The sequence below is a fragment of the Bombus terrestris genome, chromosome 4 (assembly GCF_910591885.1).
Source record: "Bombus terrestris chromosome 4, iyBomTerr1.2, whole genome shotgun sequence".
In the NCBI taxonomy this organism is placed as follows: Eukaryota; Metazoa; Arthropoda; class Insecta; order Hymenoptera; family Apidae; genus Bombus; species Bombus terrestris.
The window spans coordinates 11934290-11956293 of record NC_063272.1 but is presented as its reverse complement, the minus strand read 5'-3'; the positions used below and the strand labels follow the sequence as shown (position 1 = coordinate 11956293).

At 30.2% G+C, this 22004-nt stretch overlaps 2 protein-coding genes across 3 annotated transcripts; one reads left to right on the top strand and one right to left on the bottom strand.

Moving 5' to 3' along the window:
• The first annotated feature begins 528 nt into the window (after positions 1 to 528).
• On the top strand, positions 529 to 4182 carry LOC100642446 (sensory neuron membrane protein 2-like). Its single transcript, XM_020862791.2, has 8 exons — positions 529 to 630; positions 1082 to 1236; positions 1595 to 1757; positions 2038 to 2286; positions 2560 to 2771; positions 3037 to 3208; positions 3268 to 3510; positions 4123 to 4182. Exons 1-8 carry the CDS (start codon positions 529 to 531, stop codon positions 4180 to 4182), a joined length of 1356 nt encoding a protein of 451 aa, XP_020718450.1.
• Positions 4011 to 20380, bottom strand: LOC100644716 (proton-coupled amino acid transporter-like protein pathetic). 2 transcript variants are annotated; one of them, XM_003394975.4, is made up of 8 exons: positions 19050 to 20380; positions 13446 to 13511; positions 12597 to 12689; positions 11907 to 12264; positions 9247 to 9522; positions 8587 to 8765; positions 7949 to 8118; positions 4011 to 6785 (listed from the first exon to the last, which is right to left on the bottom strand). In XM_003394975.4, exons 1-8 carry the CDS (start codon positions 19121 to 19123, stop codon positions 6544 to 6546), a joined length of 1458 nt encoding a protein of 485 aa, XP_003395023.1. In that variant the 5' UTR covers positions 19124 to 20380; the 3' UTR covers positions 4011 to 6543. The 2 variants fall into 2 exon arrangements, with proteins under 2 accessions (XP_003395023.1, XP_020718350.1); XM_020862691.2 differs by lacking the exon at positions 19050 to 20380 and adding an exon at positions 13613 to 13663.
• Positions 20381 to 22004: the final 1624 nt, after the last annotated feature.

Genomic DNA, 22004 nt, shown 5'->3' with positions numbered 1-22004 from the left:
TCATAATATTAGTATGATTAATTCATGTAATCAATTATTTTTTACTGATATACTTTTATTTACACAATTACTTTTTTTATATAAAGATATATTAAACAATGCCTATTTAAAAAGCATTTGTACATAATCGTAAAAGTAATATCACTAAAATATGAATACAAATAACATATCGATCATAAGTATAAAATAATCTAAAATAAGAATATTGATTTGAGATTTTAGTAGATGATATATAAATAATTTATGTAATCGTTTATGTTCGTAACATGAATTCATATTCCATAATTGCACGAATGTATTATTTATTAATAACGAAAGCTGCATGCATTGCAAAGTTCAGTATAAAAACCGAATATATGAGAGTTTTCCTACTAATTTCTGCAAAGAGATTTGGTTTGTGCACGAGATTGAGAACACTGAAATAAATATTAAAATATACATATACAGAAATAAAATACGGGCATTATGTCTCCTAATATTAGACAAATTGATAATTTTAAAGAAAAAGTTCGCAGTAATTTTTATAAAATGTGGTGTTATTATGGCTGTGCAATTATATGGGTTATTTTTGGTTTATACCTGTCTCAAACCGAGGTATTCTTGAACAAATTTATTAGTAAAATAACCGAGGTAAGATACTGTTATGTTAATTTAAATATTTATATTCATGATATTAGAATATTAACTTCTTCATTGTTATGAAACCATACATTATATCTGTATCTTAATCTAAATATAGATATTTAAATTTTTGTATAATGCTTCTTTCGAGATAATGTTATTTTTCTTTTTTTGGAGACTGAATTTACTATGTAAAATAAATTTTTATAAAATTATATTTTACAAAAAATGGTTCTTCGTTTTAGTGAAAATTGAATAGTATGAGCATCGTTGGAAAAGTTGCAAATTATAATAAAATTACCTTTCAATCATCCTTTTAAAATGATGACACATTTGGATTCAGTGTAATAAAAGTTCAAACATTACTCTTTCAAGATATGATATAATTCGCTCAAATTAAAAATTTGTATAATGCGTCTAAGTTAGACAGAATTTACTCATGTAAAATAACAATTTACAGACAATATCACTGCGTGAAGATTCAGAACTATACAAAGTATGGATGTCACCTATACATTTGACTTTTACGTGTCATTTCTTCAATGTTACCAATCCCGATGAAGTGATGAGTGGAAGTAATCCATATTTCAATGAAGTTGGTCCATTTACTTACGAGTAAGAGATTAAATTGAACGAAAGTACTTACGTTGTATGAAATTTATATTTTTCTAGAAATGCAATTGTATTATCGTTAACATATTGTTTCGAATACGCTATTTTATCATGTCCTATATTTCTAATTTATGTTTGCTAGTTAGTGCATTAATTAAGAAATATTATAGTATCGTAAAGATGTTATACCTTGGAATATTTTATGGTAGACAAGTAATATTTTAAAAAATGTGTTTATCGTTTAATTTTAGTTAATTATTTGAATACGTATATACCGTAAACATTTGGATCTAATAAGTTTTTAAATATTTATCAATCTTTGTTAATTCGTTTTTTAACATGTATATTATAATACATTTAGTGAGATACTCGAGAAACAAATTATAGACGTGGACGATACGATGGATGAAATTACATATACAACAAAATCTACGTACAGTTTTAACAAAGACTTGAGTGTGAAATTATCTAAACATGACAAAATTACTATATTAAATCCTGCATACATTGGTACCATATCGATGGCAAGTATAATTGCATATGAAGATGAAAGCTCTATAACTCGTTTTTTAGACATCTTCTCTTTTGATTTAAAAAATAACTTCTTAGTTCGACAATGATCGATTACGCAATTATTCAATAGTTTAATATTATTATATTAACACAGAATATCTATAGTAATCTAATATGTAAAATATTGTCTATACGATTTATTTGAACTCTTTATCCTTCCGCATACTTAATTATTTAATTACCCTTAACTGTAAACGGTATGTATAATTTTAATTAATTATGTTTGTATAGCTCTCTGGCTTACCTCCTGAATTTATGGAAAAATATGGTAATAACATACCGAAACTATTTCCAAACCGTAGTACCATTTTTCTAAAAGCTAATCCTAAAGATCTGCTTTTCAATGGAATTAAAATTTCGTGCAATTTAAGAAAATTCCCTGAATTGGATTTGATATGCAAAACATTGGGCAGTAATCCACCACTTGTGTTAAGAGAAACCGACAAGCAAGATGTTTATCTACTCAGTATCTTTCAGAGGGTAAAAATTGTTTGCAAAAACAAAACATATTTTTATATCTTTAGTACTTTGTCATAAAACTTTTTATTAAAGATTCTTAACATATTTTAATAATAAGTTTCCAACATTTTCTGCGTTCAAATTTAAACAATAATGTCAAGGAATGCAGGAATTATTCAGATATTTTCATAACAGCTAACAAAATGTTTCATGTTTCTAAGGTGTTCGAAAAATATTCATAGTAATATTTAAGTAAATGCGTATATAAATAATAATAATTTTCCCAATTGGTAGATGAACGCTACTTTTCGTGGGCCATTTTCTGTTAACAGAGGTGTTAATGATATAACGAAATTAGGAGATATAACATCTTATATGGGAAAAAGAATACAAACAATGTGGAACTCTGAAGATTGTAATACAGTAAGAGGAACTGACTCGATCATTTGGGCACCATTAATAAAACCATTGCCTTTTGTTTCGACGTTTATACCAGATTTATGCAGGTACGACGTTATTTTTTAAAGTATTACTAAAAATTTTATGTACATTCTCATGTAATATGAAATATTATTTCTTATAAAACGTTTAAACCATGTATTTTTTGTATCTGATATCAGGAAGAAAGAAATCTTGAGAATAAAGAAATAATTATTATTTAAATCTTTTATCTTGAAATTTGTTGTTACTTCATTACACTGGCCAACTGTTAAGTAAAGATAACTTTATTTAAGTTAATATACCGTATCAGTTATCAAGATATATGTGTAGAACTATCGAAGCGGATTATAAAGATGAAGTTTCGGTACGAGGTTTAATTGGCTCACGATTCGTCATGAAAGAAAGGACATGGTTTTTAAACACGTCGCAGTGCTATTGTTTATTAGAAAATAAAATACCAAAATGTTTACCACAAGGCTTAATCGATGTATCGGAATGTCAGGTAACATTATAACAAAATAGAAATATCTTCCTTTAATTTAAGATTTAATATTATTACAGAAACTGCCGGTAGTCTTATCAGAACCACACTTTTTACACGGTGACCCACAGCTGTTAAAGTACGCACGTGGTTTAAACCCTGATGAAAGGCTGCATGAAACTTACATCATTATCGAACCATATACCGGAACGCCTCTTTCTGGACAGAAAAGGACACAAATAAATCTATATTTGGAAAAACAGTCAGTAGAGTTGCTTTCAAATGTCAGCGAGGGATATTTTCCGCTTATGTGGTGCGAAAATGTAAGATCCTTCAAGATAGTTCCTATCATTTTATCTTGTTTATTAAACATATGATTTCACTTATGAAATGCAATTGATTAAAATTATACGGTTCAAACGGTTCAATTCTCAAGACATATCGTTTATTATAAATTTATTATGATTATTGTACTTATATTATATTTATTGTGAACATCGAATGTGATGGATTTTTCGATTTCAAAGTTGACATCAGAGTATTTCGCGAATGATAATAAGACAAGAACTTTACTAAAAATTGAGTTTATTATATTATGTATGTATTTGTTCGTTTTCTTTAAAAATGAAAGTATGATAAACAAGAGTAAAAATATAATGGAATAATATTCGGGAATCTTAGAGACCAAAAAATTAATTCCCCTCAACGGATTCATAGTTGTGATTGGTACTTGTTCAATCATTATATTGTGCAATAAAATAATATTGAATTAACATTTATCCATCAGTAGGCTGGGAATTTAATTTCATAGTAACGAAGCTGATTTGATTCAATATATTTTATTCATTTTTCATTTTTAAGAAAGTCTGATATTTCGTTGTCATTGGAAAATCCTGACAAAGAAATTGAATAACATTATACATTTTTACAAACAGATGTTAACTTATGAATACAATCTTTCATTACATCATGCTCCAGATCACTTCAAAATGTAAAAAATATAATCACAATTTTTCTCAGATATCGATAGACGAACTAATTGTCTAACAAATATTTTACAGGGAAATACGCCAACGTTGGCGATTATAGGATTCACATATCAAACGCTTCGTCTAATAAAAATTTTTCGATATATAAACATAATTCCTTTGATGATTGGAATTCATTTGACTTTCGTCGCTGTAATGTATTGTAATTGTACAAAACGCAAAACACAACCAACATTTGCAGAGTCCTTACTAATATCATCAAATTCACGATCCAATAATATCGCACAGAGACCCTCACGTGCACAAGCATTTGAGGCATTTCAATAAATGTACGCTACAGTTCATAAGTATTCTGAAAATTTAGTGTAGTTTAGATTAGTTTCTTTTTACGACTTAACCATTAACAAACGTAGCAATACTACATTCATTTGGTTATTTACTACATGTATACGTTTAGTATGTAATCATTATTTGTATTGACATTTAAAGGCTTTTTATCAAGTTAGAAAAATCATGTTAATTCGACTTACAAGTCAAAAATTGATTTAAAAGTAAAAAGTTTCTCAAATAATAAAATAATTCTGAAAGGTTTGATAATTACAAATGTCAGTTTTGTTATTGCGCATTGATATTTCAAAGCAAATTTAATCGTATCATCATATTCTATTATACACAGCCATGTCGATTATACAGAATAAAATCATTACAGTTTGATTTATCCGGAATTTTATGATTAAAATATGTGTTGCCAATATTGAACAAGTGTTTGGATGTTTTTGAACAGTAGACACGATGCTAACAAAGAAAGTTACAGCACACTAGAATGCTTAAAAATAATTGATTATTTCTAAAAAATGCATATAGGTTTAATGTTTTATACAGTGATAAATTTACAATTTATGATGTTGCATACTATTTACTCTTACAAATTTAATGTAGTAACAGTCGCATCTGTTCGCTTAAATTAGAAATATTAGATTGTTTATTAAAATTTATACACATAGGCAAGAAAATTACTTTTTCGTTTATACAAGTAAATAAATAATAATATATTACCTTCTTTTTTAGAAATTTACTACAACTTTAAAAAGCGACCACTACTACATTAACAATAAATCCACGAACGCTAATCTACTTTATTACTAAACTCACTTCAAAGCATACTACATAGTTTAAAAAATATTGTATCTCTAGCTTGAATATTTACAATAAATATAATACACCTATCTATTTATCCTTTCTAAAATTAGATACGCTTTCTCCATTTTTCTTCCATTACGATCTAATCTTATGATCACCAAATTAATTATAATACTTCACGATTTTACAATATTCTTTAAATTACAAGAAATCTGTAAATTACAAAAATGCTTAAGTATAACGCAGAGATAAATACACAATGTACACGAATACTCTTAAAAATAAATACTCCATGGGAATGTGAATTACGTTAATGATAAATAATGATAGCTAATATGTCACGATGACTGTACAGATATTCGACAGCGTCTTAAAAAAGATCTAGTCTTAATAATTTCGATACATTCACTTCTCATCGAATTTCTATTATTAATAATCTATGCTAACAAATAATTTTCGTACAAAATCGATTTTTATATCGTATACACTTATACATACACGTTTTTTACATAAATTATTATAAAAGTTTCTTTTACAAATTTCGCGATCTTTAATTTGTATTCTACGTCTGATAAGCAGGTATCACATATATTGTATATCGTAAGTCTATATCACACTTCATAAGTATTAGAACATTAACGAAAAACTAGAAGTTAAATAATTATAAAGAAATTATTAGAACCGTTAAAAATTACTATCTCATTAAAAATCTTACACCGTAAGGCATTCGTAGGTGAAACATTAAAATAATATCCTCGACAATTATCTCAAAAATTTCTTTCGTATCATCATTTTTCCTGTTACATTTAATGTTATCTGATTCTATGAATACTATATATTCTTAAAATCAGTTCTTAAAATAATTCTTAAAATCAGATTTTAGCCAGAATTTCCTACCTATAATAATTTCATTTCAAATGTTTTCAATGGGCTTTTAGTTAGTTTAGTCATTAAGATTCTAAATTTTTGTCAGTCCCATTATGTGTCTTAGATCATTATCTTGCGTGAATACAAAATCGGCCCTTTGAATTTTAAAAAGATGAAGTAGCCGTTTTATCGATAATCTACATCAAATATTAATTTTCGTACGAAACGAGCAGTATTCTGATACTTATGAACGGCGGTATATATGTTGACTCAGATACGAGACGTACATAGTTAACGTGTTAATTTTACATTAAGTCTTTTTTGCGTACGCAATTATAAAAATGGATTTAGGTTATTACTTTATTGATACAATTTGATTATATCTGTGATGGAGATCCATGAACCGAATACTAGCGCTAAGAGAGAAAATATTAAAAGTCCACTGTTCTTCCAAAGTCTCCAGTTATACTTACCCAAGTGGCCATCCCAGCACGAAACTGTTTCCACGATTGCTGGGATTGTGACGCCAAGAATGGAGAAAAATACTGATCCGACTAGGGAAATAAAGGGTTCGAGTTTTGGAACCAGACATGCCACAGCAACTGAAAGGAAAAGAAATTATTAAATAAAATTCTATAAACAGTAGTCTATACACTGAAACACTTAAAATACGTATTTATTGAAATATATAAGAGAAAAGTATAATTTGTTCGTCTTGATATTTCAAAGTTTATTATAAATACACTTGTCGTTCTTCAAACCAAAAGAATAATCTATAAAGAGAGACAACATTCTATATTTTGCAATTCTCATATGATAGTCATCGTGGAAAAATTAGCTAACAAAAATTTAATGATTCGTTAAAAAATTCAAATTCATATGTATGAAAATTCTATGTGTTCAATTTAAATATCGAATATAGAGAAGATTTTAGATATTATATTATAAAGTATTATGAAAAAATTGGGATATATCAGAATTTAAAAAAGCTACGAGAAAATTGCGTGTAGCGAATACTACGTATAAATCAATGAACTAGTATATTTAAATTCAGTTGTTTGACAAGCTTATTAAGTAACATCACAGCCGAGGGAAATCACAGCTTGCATTATAAAGAGACAGAGTTATCGCGTCGAAAAGTCGAAACATCAACAACGTAAACAACAAGGACGTGAATATCAAAGTGGTAGATCCTCAATGAATTAAATGCGAACGAGTCATTGAACGGTTAACAGTGAGTCATGCGGTTACGAAGCCAACAAGTATTCCCCTAACTCGGTCTACGTCTTTCTATTGCAATTCACGTTCCTCTCTTACTTCCTTAGGAAAATAACACACATGTCTGGTACACACTCAGTGGCGTAAACCGGTAATAACCAGAAGGTTAATCACAGCTTGTTATCTCGGGAATATCAAAACATTAGTCCTTTTATCGTGGCTCTGCTTGATAAAAGCAATTTGTTTCGAAAAAAAACCACATGGAAAATGACAGCAATTTGTGATTTAATTGCATCTTAGGTTCTTCCTGTCAAACAGTGTCGACATGTTCTACGACTAAATGTAAATAAGAGAAGGAAGAATATATTGCGTCTTGTAACTATATAACTAGTAAAAAATCGTGTACAAAGTAATATTACAAATATTCTTTGTTAACAGTTGACCTTAGAATTCATTATCGTTTCTGTCATTTTCTTCAAAATCCGTTTGTAGGAAATTAGTTCAAGTTTTCTCAGATTATAATTGTTTGGAAATGAAAGCAACTTACTTGTAAATAAAGCTATGAACATTCTTAGCGCTGTTTCAGATATTCCTTCATATTTATGACTGAATTTCTCTTTTATTAATCCCCATATTATATCGATTGGCACGGTAAATTGCAATCCGTAGCTAAACAAAACCGCTAGAGCGATAAGTAGTTTCACCATCTGTCCCGGGCTGTAAAACAATATATTGGCTTATACAAATTTTATTTCCATTTATGAGCATTTAAGAACTTTTAAATATTGTGTATAAAACTATGATAAAATATCCTCTATGAAAAATTCTGCAAATTGTAGATACCTCGAAAGCTATCCATATGTGTAATATTAAACTCCAAGAATACAACCATAAATTCTTTCCTCGTGGATAACGACATATGTTTCATGAAGCAGTTATAAATCATTTATAAATTGAAATTTATTTAGAAATTTGATTAAGTGAATTTTAAATTGAATTTAGAAAATCGTGATTATTTTATTAAGAATTAAATATTTTACTCTAATTCGTAAATCTTTATTAAATTGAAGATAAATAACAAATAGTAATGTTTCATATACGTATATAGTATACACAATAGACTATTTACTTTTTGAATTCAATTACAAGCAATTTAATAAATATTTAATTTGTAATCGTACTTACATTTCTGTGATTGGTATGTTTAGCGTGATAGTTGCGTCAACTGCTTCCCCGTATTTCAAATAACCGAATACACCCAGTATAGCGTATAAAGATACCACTATAGTCATCGTTATATTCAGGACACTCGGGCAACCAAGAAAATGTTGCGGATTCCGCATGCTATTTTCAACTGGCATCACCTAAGAAATTAATCTTTTTATTATACCATTACAAAATCTATAAAATTCTATATTTATAAAATTCATACCACTATAAATGAAATGAATAAATTTGAAGACTTTCAATTTCAATTAACTTATCACGATAAAAAAATTTGCTACATATTTTAATTGAATGTCCTGGATTTCGAATCTGTATTAAGATCTCTGAACTGTATTAAAAACAAAAAGAGCAAATATCACATAAGAATAACATTATTATATCCAGAATGTTGCAGAACGCACAAAAATGATTTCCTAAATATTTTATTCATTATATAATAATGTTTAAACTATGGGATCTTTAAAATTTTGTATAATTAGAAATTAATTCATAAAATCTTGGTACATAATAACAAGAAGAAAAGACTTATTTTTCCAAACGATACTATCTCATATTTATACTATGATTTACATCTATGACCTTTTTAACAAACAAGTAGAGTTTAGTTATCAAACTTACAACGCCGATGCCCTCGATGGCGAATAACACAGTAGCGAAAAACACAGGCAGGTGTTCGGCCGACGCTATCAACTTTACGTTCTGTGGTGTTTCAATTCCACTGAAGATGTAGTACAGAGTTATCGCAAAACCGACCATCATGGAAAGATTGGCCAGAATGGAGAATGGTACCAGATACTTCAAATTTCGAATTTGTCCCAGCAGCAATACCGCAGGAATCAACGTGAGCATATACATGCGAAGTGGTATGTCCATGCCGGTGTGGTGGTCCACAACCTAAAACAGAACCACCAATAATTTCGTAAGAATACTTTTATTACAAAGAGCAAAAACTAGAAACGAGTCATTCTAAATTGAATTTCCAAGTTCGTCAAAATCGAATTTGAAACCTCGTGAGTTCTCGAAACTCTTGGAACTCAGAATATTTATTTTTTCTAGGGAGCATCTATTTTGTCAGGCACTAAAATCTTAATAAATTCATTCATAAAAATTGAAATGATTTAAAAGAGAAAATTCAAATTAAAATGTGTGTAAAGCTTATAAAAGTAATAAAATTTAGAAAACACGAAAATTCAATAAAAACTGAGTTTTATGATAACTGTAGAAATTTTTTATTCAAAATTCGCTGTTCGTTTAAATTTTACCATAACAAATTTGCATATCGTTTGAGGGAAAAAATTTAACTCGCATAAACTATTGTCACTATTTTATACGATCGTATAGAGCTTTCGTAATTAATCTTTTCGTTTTTTATTTCATATTTTACAAGTGAATCACGATATTTGAACTGAAAAGAAATGAAATATTGCAGATACAATAGAATTGATGGGACGTGCTGTCTTATTTAGCGTTGAATCATCCGATTAGTTAGTTACAATCCATTCAGACTATAATTTTTGTTCACGGACAAGCAAACAAGGTGGACCCTGCAGGTTAAACGAGTCAGAACGAGTCTTGAGGCTACGCGTTGGCACAGATTTTCAATTGTGATCAAGGAAAAAAGGAGAAAGATGCACGTGCGACGATGAACGAGGACAAAGGAAACGAGACGATCGCAGATTAAAGTGGTTTTACAATCTACATTCTGATGTGGTTAAGGAGATGAATATTATTTACAGATTCTATTCGCTTGTAGATTATAGAACAGTAAACATAGAGAGAGAATAGTAGATTATTAATTTGATATATAACTTGATCATAATATCGTACTTACTATGTTATGTTGTTAAAAATAATGTTTGTTAATTCGAATTCTAAAATGGAATTTTTAGTAATCATTACAGCAATATATTTGCTATAATATTTTGAAACCAAAAAATTGAATTGCTTTTACATATATCATAGATATTCACAAATAGCACAATGAATAATTATTAGGCAATGAATAATGAAATATGACTAGTTGTCTGGACAAGGAATTATTGTGCATATATTTAAGTAAACTTCCAAGTTAATGGCTTATAAACGTAACTAATGCCTGTACTTGCAGAACAGTTGGAAGTAAAATGGAAAACTTTTAGTAAATATCTATCAACTATATGAAAATTACGAGGAAGGAACGTGATAAGTTGCATTTCATACTTTTTATAGGGGATTCATAAGGTTTCTTTAACTGTTCAAATACTGAATCTGTACATGTATAATTGGCAGATATATCGAATCTCAAGAACAGAAACTCAGCATTCACGAAAAAATTTTTCATGTTAGTATTCAACTGCTGATATCGCCTTTCTTACAAACAAATTCCTATATTTTAATGTAAAATTACATTGCAAAAAAATTGCTATAATATTAATATATCAATGCCGAAATGGTAACATGGCAAAGATATTTTCGCGAGATCAGCACGAAACGTATTAATATAACACTATTTTATGATACAACCAATTATTTATAGTATACGTTTTCAATGACCGATACCAATATAATAAATTATTTTAAATTTCTTCAAATTAGGGAAATAAACGACAAAATGATAATAGCCGAAGCTAATAAATAAATCCAAAATACGAACATTTTTCATTAAAAGAGCGAACAATTTCACGTTTATTAATTTGTCAATGATGAGTAGTAAAAAGGAAGATCCTATTGATCGCAACTGCAAATTTATGTAGATAGATAAAATGTTCGGTTGTGAATTTTCCACTCGTTAGTTAAAATCATGGATAAGGAATGTTTCAACGCTGAAGTAATGTTATCGGAGTGATATTCAAATTATCGGTATCTTTCGAGCACCGACGCGCTGTTTCAACACTCGATTCAACTGTCGCATTTTTTAAATATAATGCATTGATATCAATGCTCCGCCAGCACTTCAGCTATTAGTATATCGGAAATACAACCAAGGCATATTAATATTCTTAGCGGAATATTACATTTCACTGTCTTTTTGCGTTTTATATTTGTCTGAACTTCTACAACTGGCTATCTTTTATCGGACGATTCTTTAGTCAAAGTATATTACTTGCTTTGTTAGCAGGGTATTATGTACTTATTGCTTCTTTAACGAGGCTTCTTTAACGATTGCTTCTTTATCACGGATGCCAAATGTGCACAAGGAAACTAGTTTTATATTTTTCTGCCATTGTTTTTTTCCATGACTGAACAATATAATAGACTGCTATTATAATAACTGCTGGAAACCAGCGTGTAAGACTTACCTGTTTAATCGAGGTCGATACGAATACCACATAGACGCACGTACCGCCTATGTAAGTTGCACACAATGAAATATTTACTAATATTCGACTTGCGTTCGCGAATGGCCTTAATGTTTTTGGTCCATTAAAAAACGCAGCCTCCGCTGTCTCGGCGTATGTCATCTGTGGTGTTTTCGTTTTCTTGCATAGCACGTGGGACGAACGAACCAGTATGTGGACACAATGCGCGCATATTATGCCGATTATTATAGTACCGATTCCACCGAATAATACTCCGCCATTCTTAATCGCATTTGGCATAGCAAGGATTCCGGTGCCAAGAGACGATTTTACTAAGTGAGCTAAAGCACCGAAGTCTCTGTAACAAGAACAATTTGTGTATTTATTATGTTGTACATTTCTCACGATTTCTTTTTGTAATGGTAGTTCTTTTCTTAAACGGTATACTGCCGGTCCAGAGTAATAATAACCAGTGACATTATAAAAGAAGTCAAACAAGATGGTAATTAATAAAACTATCTTTTCAGTTATTTTGTACTATTTCGTTTAGTATCAGATACTGTAATTAAATTCAAATAAAATATATTGAATTTACCTATATCGTAACAATAAAGTGTAAACGATCTTGAAATTCACTGATCAGTAGTATGACTAGATTTTATGTACTGATATAAAGAAAAAATAACTTACGAATTGGTATTTTTCTTATCACGGTGTTCGAAGGGATTGTATAGTTCATCCTTCTCATTGTATTCTCCGATCATGACAGTAGCTATTTTCGTACTGATCACAGAAAAAAATACGTCATTACATTATGTGTCGAAGATACTATCTTGTTTCGTGCCTCTTCATACTATCATATATTTTTCAAAGTAATTCAGAACATGGGAGGTTAAAGTGGATAATTGTATAATATTTTACGACGTAGAAATTTATCAAATAGAACCTTTTATTCTAATTGGAGTACATTACGCATTTATAATCTGTTTGGAATATTCTATATTTTTCAATTTGGTTATGTTTATTTATATTTGGTTATATATATTAGAAGAAACTAAATGTAAATTCTTTTTTCAAGTACCATCAGCCATACGCAAGAAATATCTAAATATGAAGATTCTATAATTAATTCAAGTTACTATGTCAGTTGGCCATATGTGATCAATGATTATTTATCATTGGAGAATAGGGTTTCATTAAGTTTTAACAAATAATTTACATAAATATAGAAATAAACGTGTAACAACATACACTGTACACAGTGCCTTACGTCAATAATGATTGATAACAGAACGAAAATTTTATTCAGATTAGAATTATCAATAAGAATTCAAATTCACTTATGAAATTAATGAATTTAATGAAAATTAATACTAATGACATTATCAAAGAGGTTCCACGTCAGAATAATTTATCGATAGGAATGATAAAATTAATAAAACCTACAAAATTGTCAATTTAAGATAAATTTAATTTGATATTGCACATTTAAATAACGTAAATGAAATTGCGAATAAAACACAAGTTAATAATCCATACCTGCTATTAAATTCCTGCATGGGACTTTCTGTAGGTTGTGACTTTGTACATTTCCCCATGGTGAATCTAAAACAACATATACACAACTATCTGATTAATATCGCAATATCATCTTACTAGACCGTAACTACATACACGCATAATTTTTAAAATAATGATCTCCGCACCTTAAGACTGCTACTTTTGAATTCTATTCGTCAAAAACTATATGCTATAAAAATGTCACAAATTTCATATGACTTAAAACAAAGTTCAACTCCTTATATAGTATAAATATGTGCCCCTTTTGTATACAAATATTGTAGATACTTATAAAACTAAAACAAACATGAATAAAACAAGAGAAAGAACACTTCTTCAACTGTATGCAGATTTTTATCTAAAACTTTCACGAAAAGATTAGGAGTGCGTTCACATATGACTCTTAAAAAAAGATAATTTAAGTATTAAACGTTATATAATATGTAACATTAAATATGTTACATCACATAATATTAAATAGTAACATTATATAATACATAGTATATTAGTACTAATATCTAAAAATCTTAACTGTATATGTTATACGTCATAGTACTATGCAAATAATACTTTCGATAAAATATATTAAAACTTTGCGTATTAATTAGCTTCAATATTTATGTATCTACGCTCATTATAGTATTTGTCATAATTTAAAGGCACATCAAATTTTCTTAGTATTTCTTAGAATCACAATTAATACATTTACTACTAATCTTCAATGTTTTATCGATCATATACTACAGGAGTGATTAAGATAGAATCATTGTGAGTTGAATTTCGTGGTAGCAATATTTATATCGTTAAAATAGATAATCTAACCAGTAATGATTAAAATCTATACGATTGCCTATCATATGACGTCACAAATGTCAACATTAATAATGATGACGATCTCAATGACAATGCCTCAAGTTTAATTTGATTGCCATTGATAACGTCGATGTTTGAAAACAAAATGATTTTTAAGATGGTACATAGGTACTTATGTTAGACTTAAGCACGGCACCAATGTAACGATTGGCGAAGGTCTTACTTTTATCGATGAAAATTTTCCATACGGATATGGATCGCCATTTCTTACTTATCATTTAGATTATTTCCATGACTTAAAAGAATTTATGTCTGTTAATTCTGTGATCGATTATCTTAAAAAACTTTAAGCTTCGTCCATATCACATAGTGCGTTGTTGCTTGAACCCATATGGTTTCAAGTAATTTTATTGGTATGAATTTCACTTTGCATTACTGATTCACTATTCACTTTTATATTTATTAAGAATTCATTATTATGGTATATTATAATGCATCTCAATAAATTTATTTATTTATTTAATATTTTAATAATAATGATAATATAATATATTTCAAAGTTACTAAAATTCATGTAACTTGAAAGTGTATATATAGTTTGTTCAGATTAGTCGAATTACTTAGATTCGAGGCACTTGAATTCAAGTAATTTAAATTCAAAATTGTATTCATATAAGTCAAGTTACTCGACTAGAAATTATATTGATTCAAGTAACGCGACTTTAAGGATACCAAATTCAAAAATGCATATTTGAAGTGGCATTGAAAAATGCGATTACGTATATTATATATACAAATGTTAATTATAATTATAGACATGACAATGTTATAAATTTCTAAAAATTCAAATGAATTCGACTTGGTTTCAGGAACCGATATCAACAAACATGAAATTGCATGCAGTATTAAGTTATCAACAACGATTACCTACAAAATAAATTTGAGAAAAGGACATGAAATAGAATAAAGGTTAAATGAAAGAATATTGTATGCTATCCATTTCGAATCGACATTATACAAAAGAATTTCATGATATTATGTAAAAACTAATTGCAAAATGTTTTAGACGCAATATCTCAGCTTCACAATAGTTAAACTTGCATCTGAATATCGCAGCACGTACATTTACATTATTAACGACAACAATAACATATGCGTATTGCGAATACAGCACATGATTCAACATTTATTATAGCATTGTATCAGATAATTCATTCACAAAATGGCTTTTATTGTTATTGTATTACAGAAAAAAATACATGCTTTTCCTCATACTAATATGCGTTAATAACAGGTGCAAATGGCTGGCAAACATTCGTCATGGAATGGATAAGTTGGATCAGAATTGCGTTGCGTAACATTCGATGCTACGACGCAAGGTTTAATTCGATCATTCGATACAAAATAGAGCTTAATGTCAGCATTTACGCATTTCAGAGTAGTTGTGATAACATTTTTCCTACTTTGCGCAAGGTTAGTAAACGATTATTATCGTCGGTTAAATAAGACAAAGAAAGAAAAGAGAATTTTACGAGGAAGGACAGTTGTTGAGAAATCGAGGCACAAGAAGCACAAACTTCGCAAGTCCTTGCAATTATTTCGTTTTTATCTGTCTGGTCACTTTTTTAATGTCACGATGATACGAATCCAATGTAATAAGAATTTCACAATATCCATTTTTCTATTTATTTCTATTTATTTTTCCGTGATCATAATGATGTGATCCGTTAAACCCGCAAGATCGAGGTATCGACAAGACTCGTTAAGCAATCGATCGATCCTACGTACGATTACAACGTTCCAGCTCAGACATATCCTTGAACGCTTCCATGGTACACAATCTGCGTGGGATTTTCTAACATAGGGATGCAAAAACAGCTCACGATATAGCTAATAAATATTCAGATGTAAGCAAGAGACAGAAAGGAGTCACGAATAACCACAATGCTTTTTAAACGTAAATTATGCTTACGATTAGGCTCTAGGTATATCGAGCTCGAGAAGTATGGTTAATCCGATGAGATCTAGAATCTTGGACTGAAAATGTCGATATCTCAGGATAATGTCTACACGAATTGTCGTGGCCGCTTTGTGCAAATTCACACGAGCGTGATTTACGAAAGGTCACATTAGAATTGATTTCCTCTTGTCGTAAAATGTTGCATAATGCGCTATTATTGTGCTTAGAGGTGTTCTATTTCGTACGAAAGTACTTTCATTATATTTTAGTAACGCTGTTACATACGAATATTCCGTTATTTATTGCAAATTTATAGGCGGACAGTCTCACTTACAGATTTATGATAGAAAGTGGAAGTGTGCGCTTGCGAGAATCTATAAGCAAGGAAATCGATACGAAAGAAATTGTTAATTGCCGTTATTAAACCAAACGATTGGTAATCTAAATGACGAGTTAAATTGTCTCCTTTCATTATAACATTAATAGGTAACAATTTTCTACTTAGAAAATATTGTTATCTTTTCTCATTCTTTTTTATTATCTATAAATTTCTGAACATTTTTATGAAATCTCATCATTTTCCGATAGTACGATGATATAGACGACATTGTACGGCCCCGAGATATCTCGTCCAAAGTGTCACGTGAACGACATAGCCTGTTAAGATATTTCGTCCACTTATGCGAAAGAGTTAACTCATAGCGTAGTAATAAAATTTAAAAATTGCTCGTCATAAGTCCTTATCGCGTGCATATACATATGTAATTGCGCAGATCTCAATTATCCTGGAACACATCGTTTCCTATTTTCCCACCTGTTAACCACATTCCACGATAAAATCACATTTCAGTGTCCACCTGATACACTGTTGCACGAAAGCAATGATAGTTGACTTCCGGTGCACGCGGCGGGCACGCGACTCGTGTCTCAAATTGAAAATTTATGCATCTATAATCAAGCAATATGGCCATTTTTTTACCATTTTATACGTATATTGAAAACCGTATTCTTTCAATCTTCTTTTTATTTTTGAAGAAAATAGATTTTGTTTTAAATATTCTTAACCATTTCTTGGAAAATATAGATTTTATTTATATTAGTTGTAGTTAGTTACGTTAGCATATTCATATGTCTGCAAGTCTGCAAGAAGACTGTGTATCATTAAAAATAGTTTATATTAATTAATCAATTTTCTATTTGTTATTATAGAATTTATCTTAAATTATTCATTCAAAATATCTTTCATATTAAGCCATCAATTATTCAAGATATCATTTGATGTAATGTATTATTTGCAAAAATTCACGAATAATTCATACGTTGCTACTATCGACAATTTTACATAATTTTAAATGCCGTTTGTATCGAGCGTTGAAATTGCCCGATTTTATGTGGTGCGCAGTTTCCAGGAAGTACATACATGTATATTGTGAACAAAAAGATTTGTGGTTTAAGAAAATCGTAGTGGCAAACTTTGAATTACATACATTATCGCGAAAAACATGTTAACGTCAGGATTTCTGTTACAGCAATTAACATGAACACAAAAATGTGCCTTCCAGCGATACATATTCTGTCGCACATTATGGTGAAAAAGAGACATTTCCTATAAAAAATGCCCTAAAACGATAGTCTCTAGAAAAGAAGATACTGTGATTTTTAGGCAATTTACCTCATATATAATAACTGATAACTTTGTAATAACTGAATATTTGCATAAGTATATTAGCATTTTATAATAATAATAATAATATATATTTCTATTTTTTAAGAAATAATAAAAATTTGTAACATCTTCACCAAATTATCATTTAAAAACAGCTAACAAAATACAAGTTTATAATTAGCGATTTTACTTGCAGCTCTATGTTCTACTAAAAAACAAATTAATATTTATATTCAATAGAATTAAAATAATTTGGAGGTTTTCTAAATTTTAGTACGTTAAAAATAATTGCACCAGATAAAGATTAATGCGCGTATAATTTCATTTTAAATTCTAATCTTTGTGATAAATATATATAAACTTTAGAAAATAATTGAAAAGATGGAAATGCCTTCTAATCCAGATTTTAACAATTTTAATTAATCTTTCTCGTTAAATTTCAAACGTGTACAAGAATACTAACGTATGGAAATAAACAAAACCACTTGAGAATCCATATCAAAAGATTGCGAAAATGTATTTCACGACTACACGTTGCAATGTTTACGTAACGTGCATTCATTTCAGAATCCATAAAAATAAATCCAGAATCTTGAATATGTGCCTCTAAAATTGCTTGTCCTTTCAAATGGCAAATGAACAGACATATTATCTTTACAACCTACTCTTTCTAACTCATCTAACAATTACACTTAAAGAAACATAATTGTACTTCAGCTCTACGAATTCAATCTTTTCCTCGATCAATCTCATATACCTTGAGTTCTTTAAACAAACAAATTAAAAATATCTCGAGATCTACCGATAGAAAATTAATTAACATACGTTCGTCGTAATCTCTACATAAAATCTCCTCAGATGATGATTTAAAAACGATTTGAATAGGAAGCACAACGAATCGTGTGGGGCAAATCTTATCGAAATTGTGACGCTCGAAAGTTTGACTTTCGATTTAGTGATATCCAGCCCATCAGAACGCACTAATTATCAATAAACGTTCCCGAAAATCGCGAAACGAATATCGCTCGTTGAGATATTGTTGTATCGCATAACGCGAATTATCAACAGTCGCTTACATATTGCTTTAAACGATTCTTTTTAGCTTGAAATATATTACTAACGCATTCTGCATAAATGTACTTACCTGTAATCTCGATCGTTAATTCCGAATTCTCTTGCGAAACTGCTGATGCCTCCGGATTGTTCTGCCAAGAACATAAATAAAAAAGTTGGATCTTTGATCAACTTGCAATTCACATTCTCGAACGAGCCTCTTGGAAAAGATCCTTCTTCCTCGAATCGCTTTTTCACCGATTCGATCCTCCTGAAGACTTGAATTATTTCGGCCTCTTTCCCGTATCTTATTTACCTTCCTACAGTCAATAGTAATCTCGCAGGAGATAACGATTTATGAGATCCAAGATGAGTCTTGGCTACTGTCGTGCAGTATGATTTATTGATTCATTGATACAGCGCTAGATGATCCTCACACACGAAACTGGACTGTAAGCGTGCTTCTGTTTCCACAAACCCAGCTCCTCGATCGTCTTTCAATGATTGATATTTTATTATCACCGTTAATTGCTTGTTTATACTAGGTTTAAGATAGTTTAAGGGTAATAAAATTCACACGGCAGTCGCTCTGTCACCGTTGCGAGGAAATGTGTGTTAAACGTATAGAGAAAACTGCGGAAATTTATCAATTCAGCGAAGAAGATATAGCGTTGTTGATGGGTACAGCTCGATGAAAATATCGAAACGTGAAAGTGTTAAACTTGATGAATTCGGACTTTTCAAACGACCGCGTTGACGTTAACGTCGAGACGTTGTCCTGACGTTGTACTTACTTCGCCACTGTCAGTGAACGATCTGTTCTATCGTTTCCTTTTATGCGTCTCGCAGGAACTCTCAATTCCATAACCTTCAACTTTTTCTATATTTCCTAATTCTTCGAGCGTAGTTTAATTTACTTTCTGATTCTTACGTTTAAAAAATCTTTCCAACTATTCCACTTTTACTAACGCTGTTAGTAAACTGTAGACTCCCTAAAAATCTTTTTCCTTCGAATTTGTCAAAATTCCTCCTAAATTACAGGAAATCTTCGATTTTTCTTTAATCAGTATCTTCTTTCCAATGATCTGGTTGGAGAAGTTCTCGCAGGAAGAATGAAGGATATCGTCCACGAATGTTGAAAAAGTGTCAATGTATTAGCAAGGAGGAAATGCGGCGCAGGAAAACTCGCGCGTGGAACGGTGACAGGCGTCGTACACGACTGGCCAGGTTTTTTCGGCGTTACGCAGGTATATATACGAGCCGGTGTGTATAGAGACAGAGACGCGCGATTCAGCTCGCTAGTGTCCCGCTAGAATTGACGTCGTAACTCGAGAGAGGGGAGATAGAGGCCGTCCTCCTAATATGTTCTATCGAACGTGCTCGCGAAAAGACGGTTGTCGTTCGAGCGAGTCGTCCTTAGCATCGTGACGATCGCGCGTACCGAGGGCCACTGGAACCACGCGAATCGACTCTTGCTCTACCAAGCCGATCTCGTATCGTCCGTATTTCGCCTCTTCCCTTTCACCTTCCTTCTATCTCCTTCCGTTCAAATCAGCTTCGTCTTTTCGCCCAATTGAAACGACCATTCCCTCCACCGACCTACCCTCTCTAATGTCACTGATCTCCTGAACTCTTTTCCCTGGCGACGCTCTTTTTCCTCCTGTCACCTCTTCGCCGACCCACTTCGCGATTTCGAACGTTGCGCAAGTGGCGCAAGCGGATGAATCACGCCGCGCTGATACAGTTTCGACGTGCGAGAATGTCAAAGAATTTGGTTTATGGGGGAAATGGGGTAATTAGTGATAGTTAGCGAGAAGAAGATCGCCTTCTTATTAGACTGCGGATTTTTATGAACTTATGGGAAATTTGAAGATAGAGAAATGATAGAGAATGCACGTAACATGCGAAGATATATAAAATATACGAAGTACATTAATCTTTATAATATTTAATAAACAACACAATTTTCCACGTAAGTTCCACTTTGTACATTATATTTATAGAAACATGGATTTCCATAAATATCCATAGTCTTGAAATTACTTGGAAGAAGGAAAATTGGGAATTATTAAACTGCGAATATTGATGTATTTATAGATAATTTAATTTATAAGCGTAAAAATATATACAATGCAGCATAATGAGCGGAAATGTCCAAAATTTCTAAAGTAATACGCTTGTCACAATATTTATTGGATTAAATAAACTCTTTTACTTAGATTCTATTTCTTTGACACAAAAATTCAGATTTACATGAACATCAGATATTTGCAGCCTAGTAATTATTCGAGTTATTTATTTAATTAGGTTATTTATTTAAGTTAGTTATTTATTTAATTACACCTCACCGATTTTAATAAGGTTGAAATATTTTGTCAACGTCAATATACTTAATAATTTCGCCATGTATTTTAATTTACGAGTTACAGGCAAAAGTTCGTTAGTGTTTTAATATTTATATGGTTATTCGTAAATAATTGTACGTATAAATAGCGATGAAGAAATACCAGGATTGGCAATAATATCATAAATTGGCACTAGTAGAAATTTGTCTTCAGATTTTTGCCTCTCGATAATCGTGATTTCGTAAATACATTAATAAGCTGATTTACATTAAGAAATGAAAGAAATTTTGACTATTTTTAATCATTAAGAATAAATAAATTAGTTGCTGACACTAATGATAAATGATTAATAACGTTATACAGGGAATGGTAAAATGGATCGAGATGTTATTGTGTAAAAATACGTAAGAAGATGTAGAATAAAATTTTTCGTTCAAAGGCTAAAGACGAATATGAAAATTCGTGGAATGCGAATAATTAGACTAACTCTTAAATAAATACATATGTTTAAACACGACCTTCTCAAAACAACAACTTTAAATGAAACAAAATTTCAGACAAAGAAATGTTTATTGTATGCGTACTATTAACAGTGATTAATATAATTTAATTTACAATAAATTTTGATTAATAATAATTATTCTTGCCTCGCAATTAAATATATTTATTTCTATATTGTGAAGTTTGAAAGTGAACTTTTC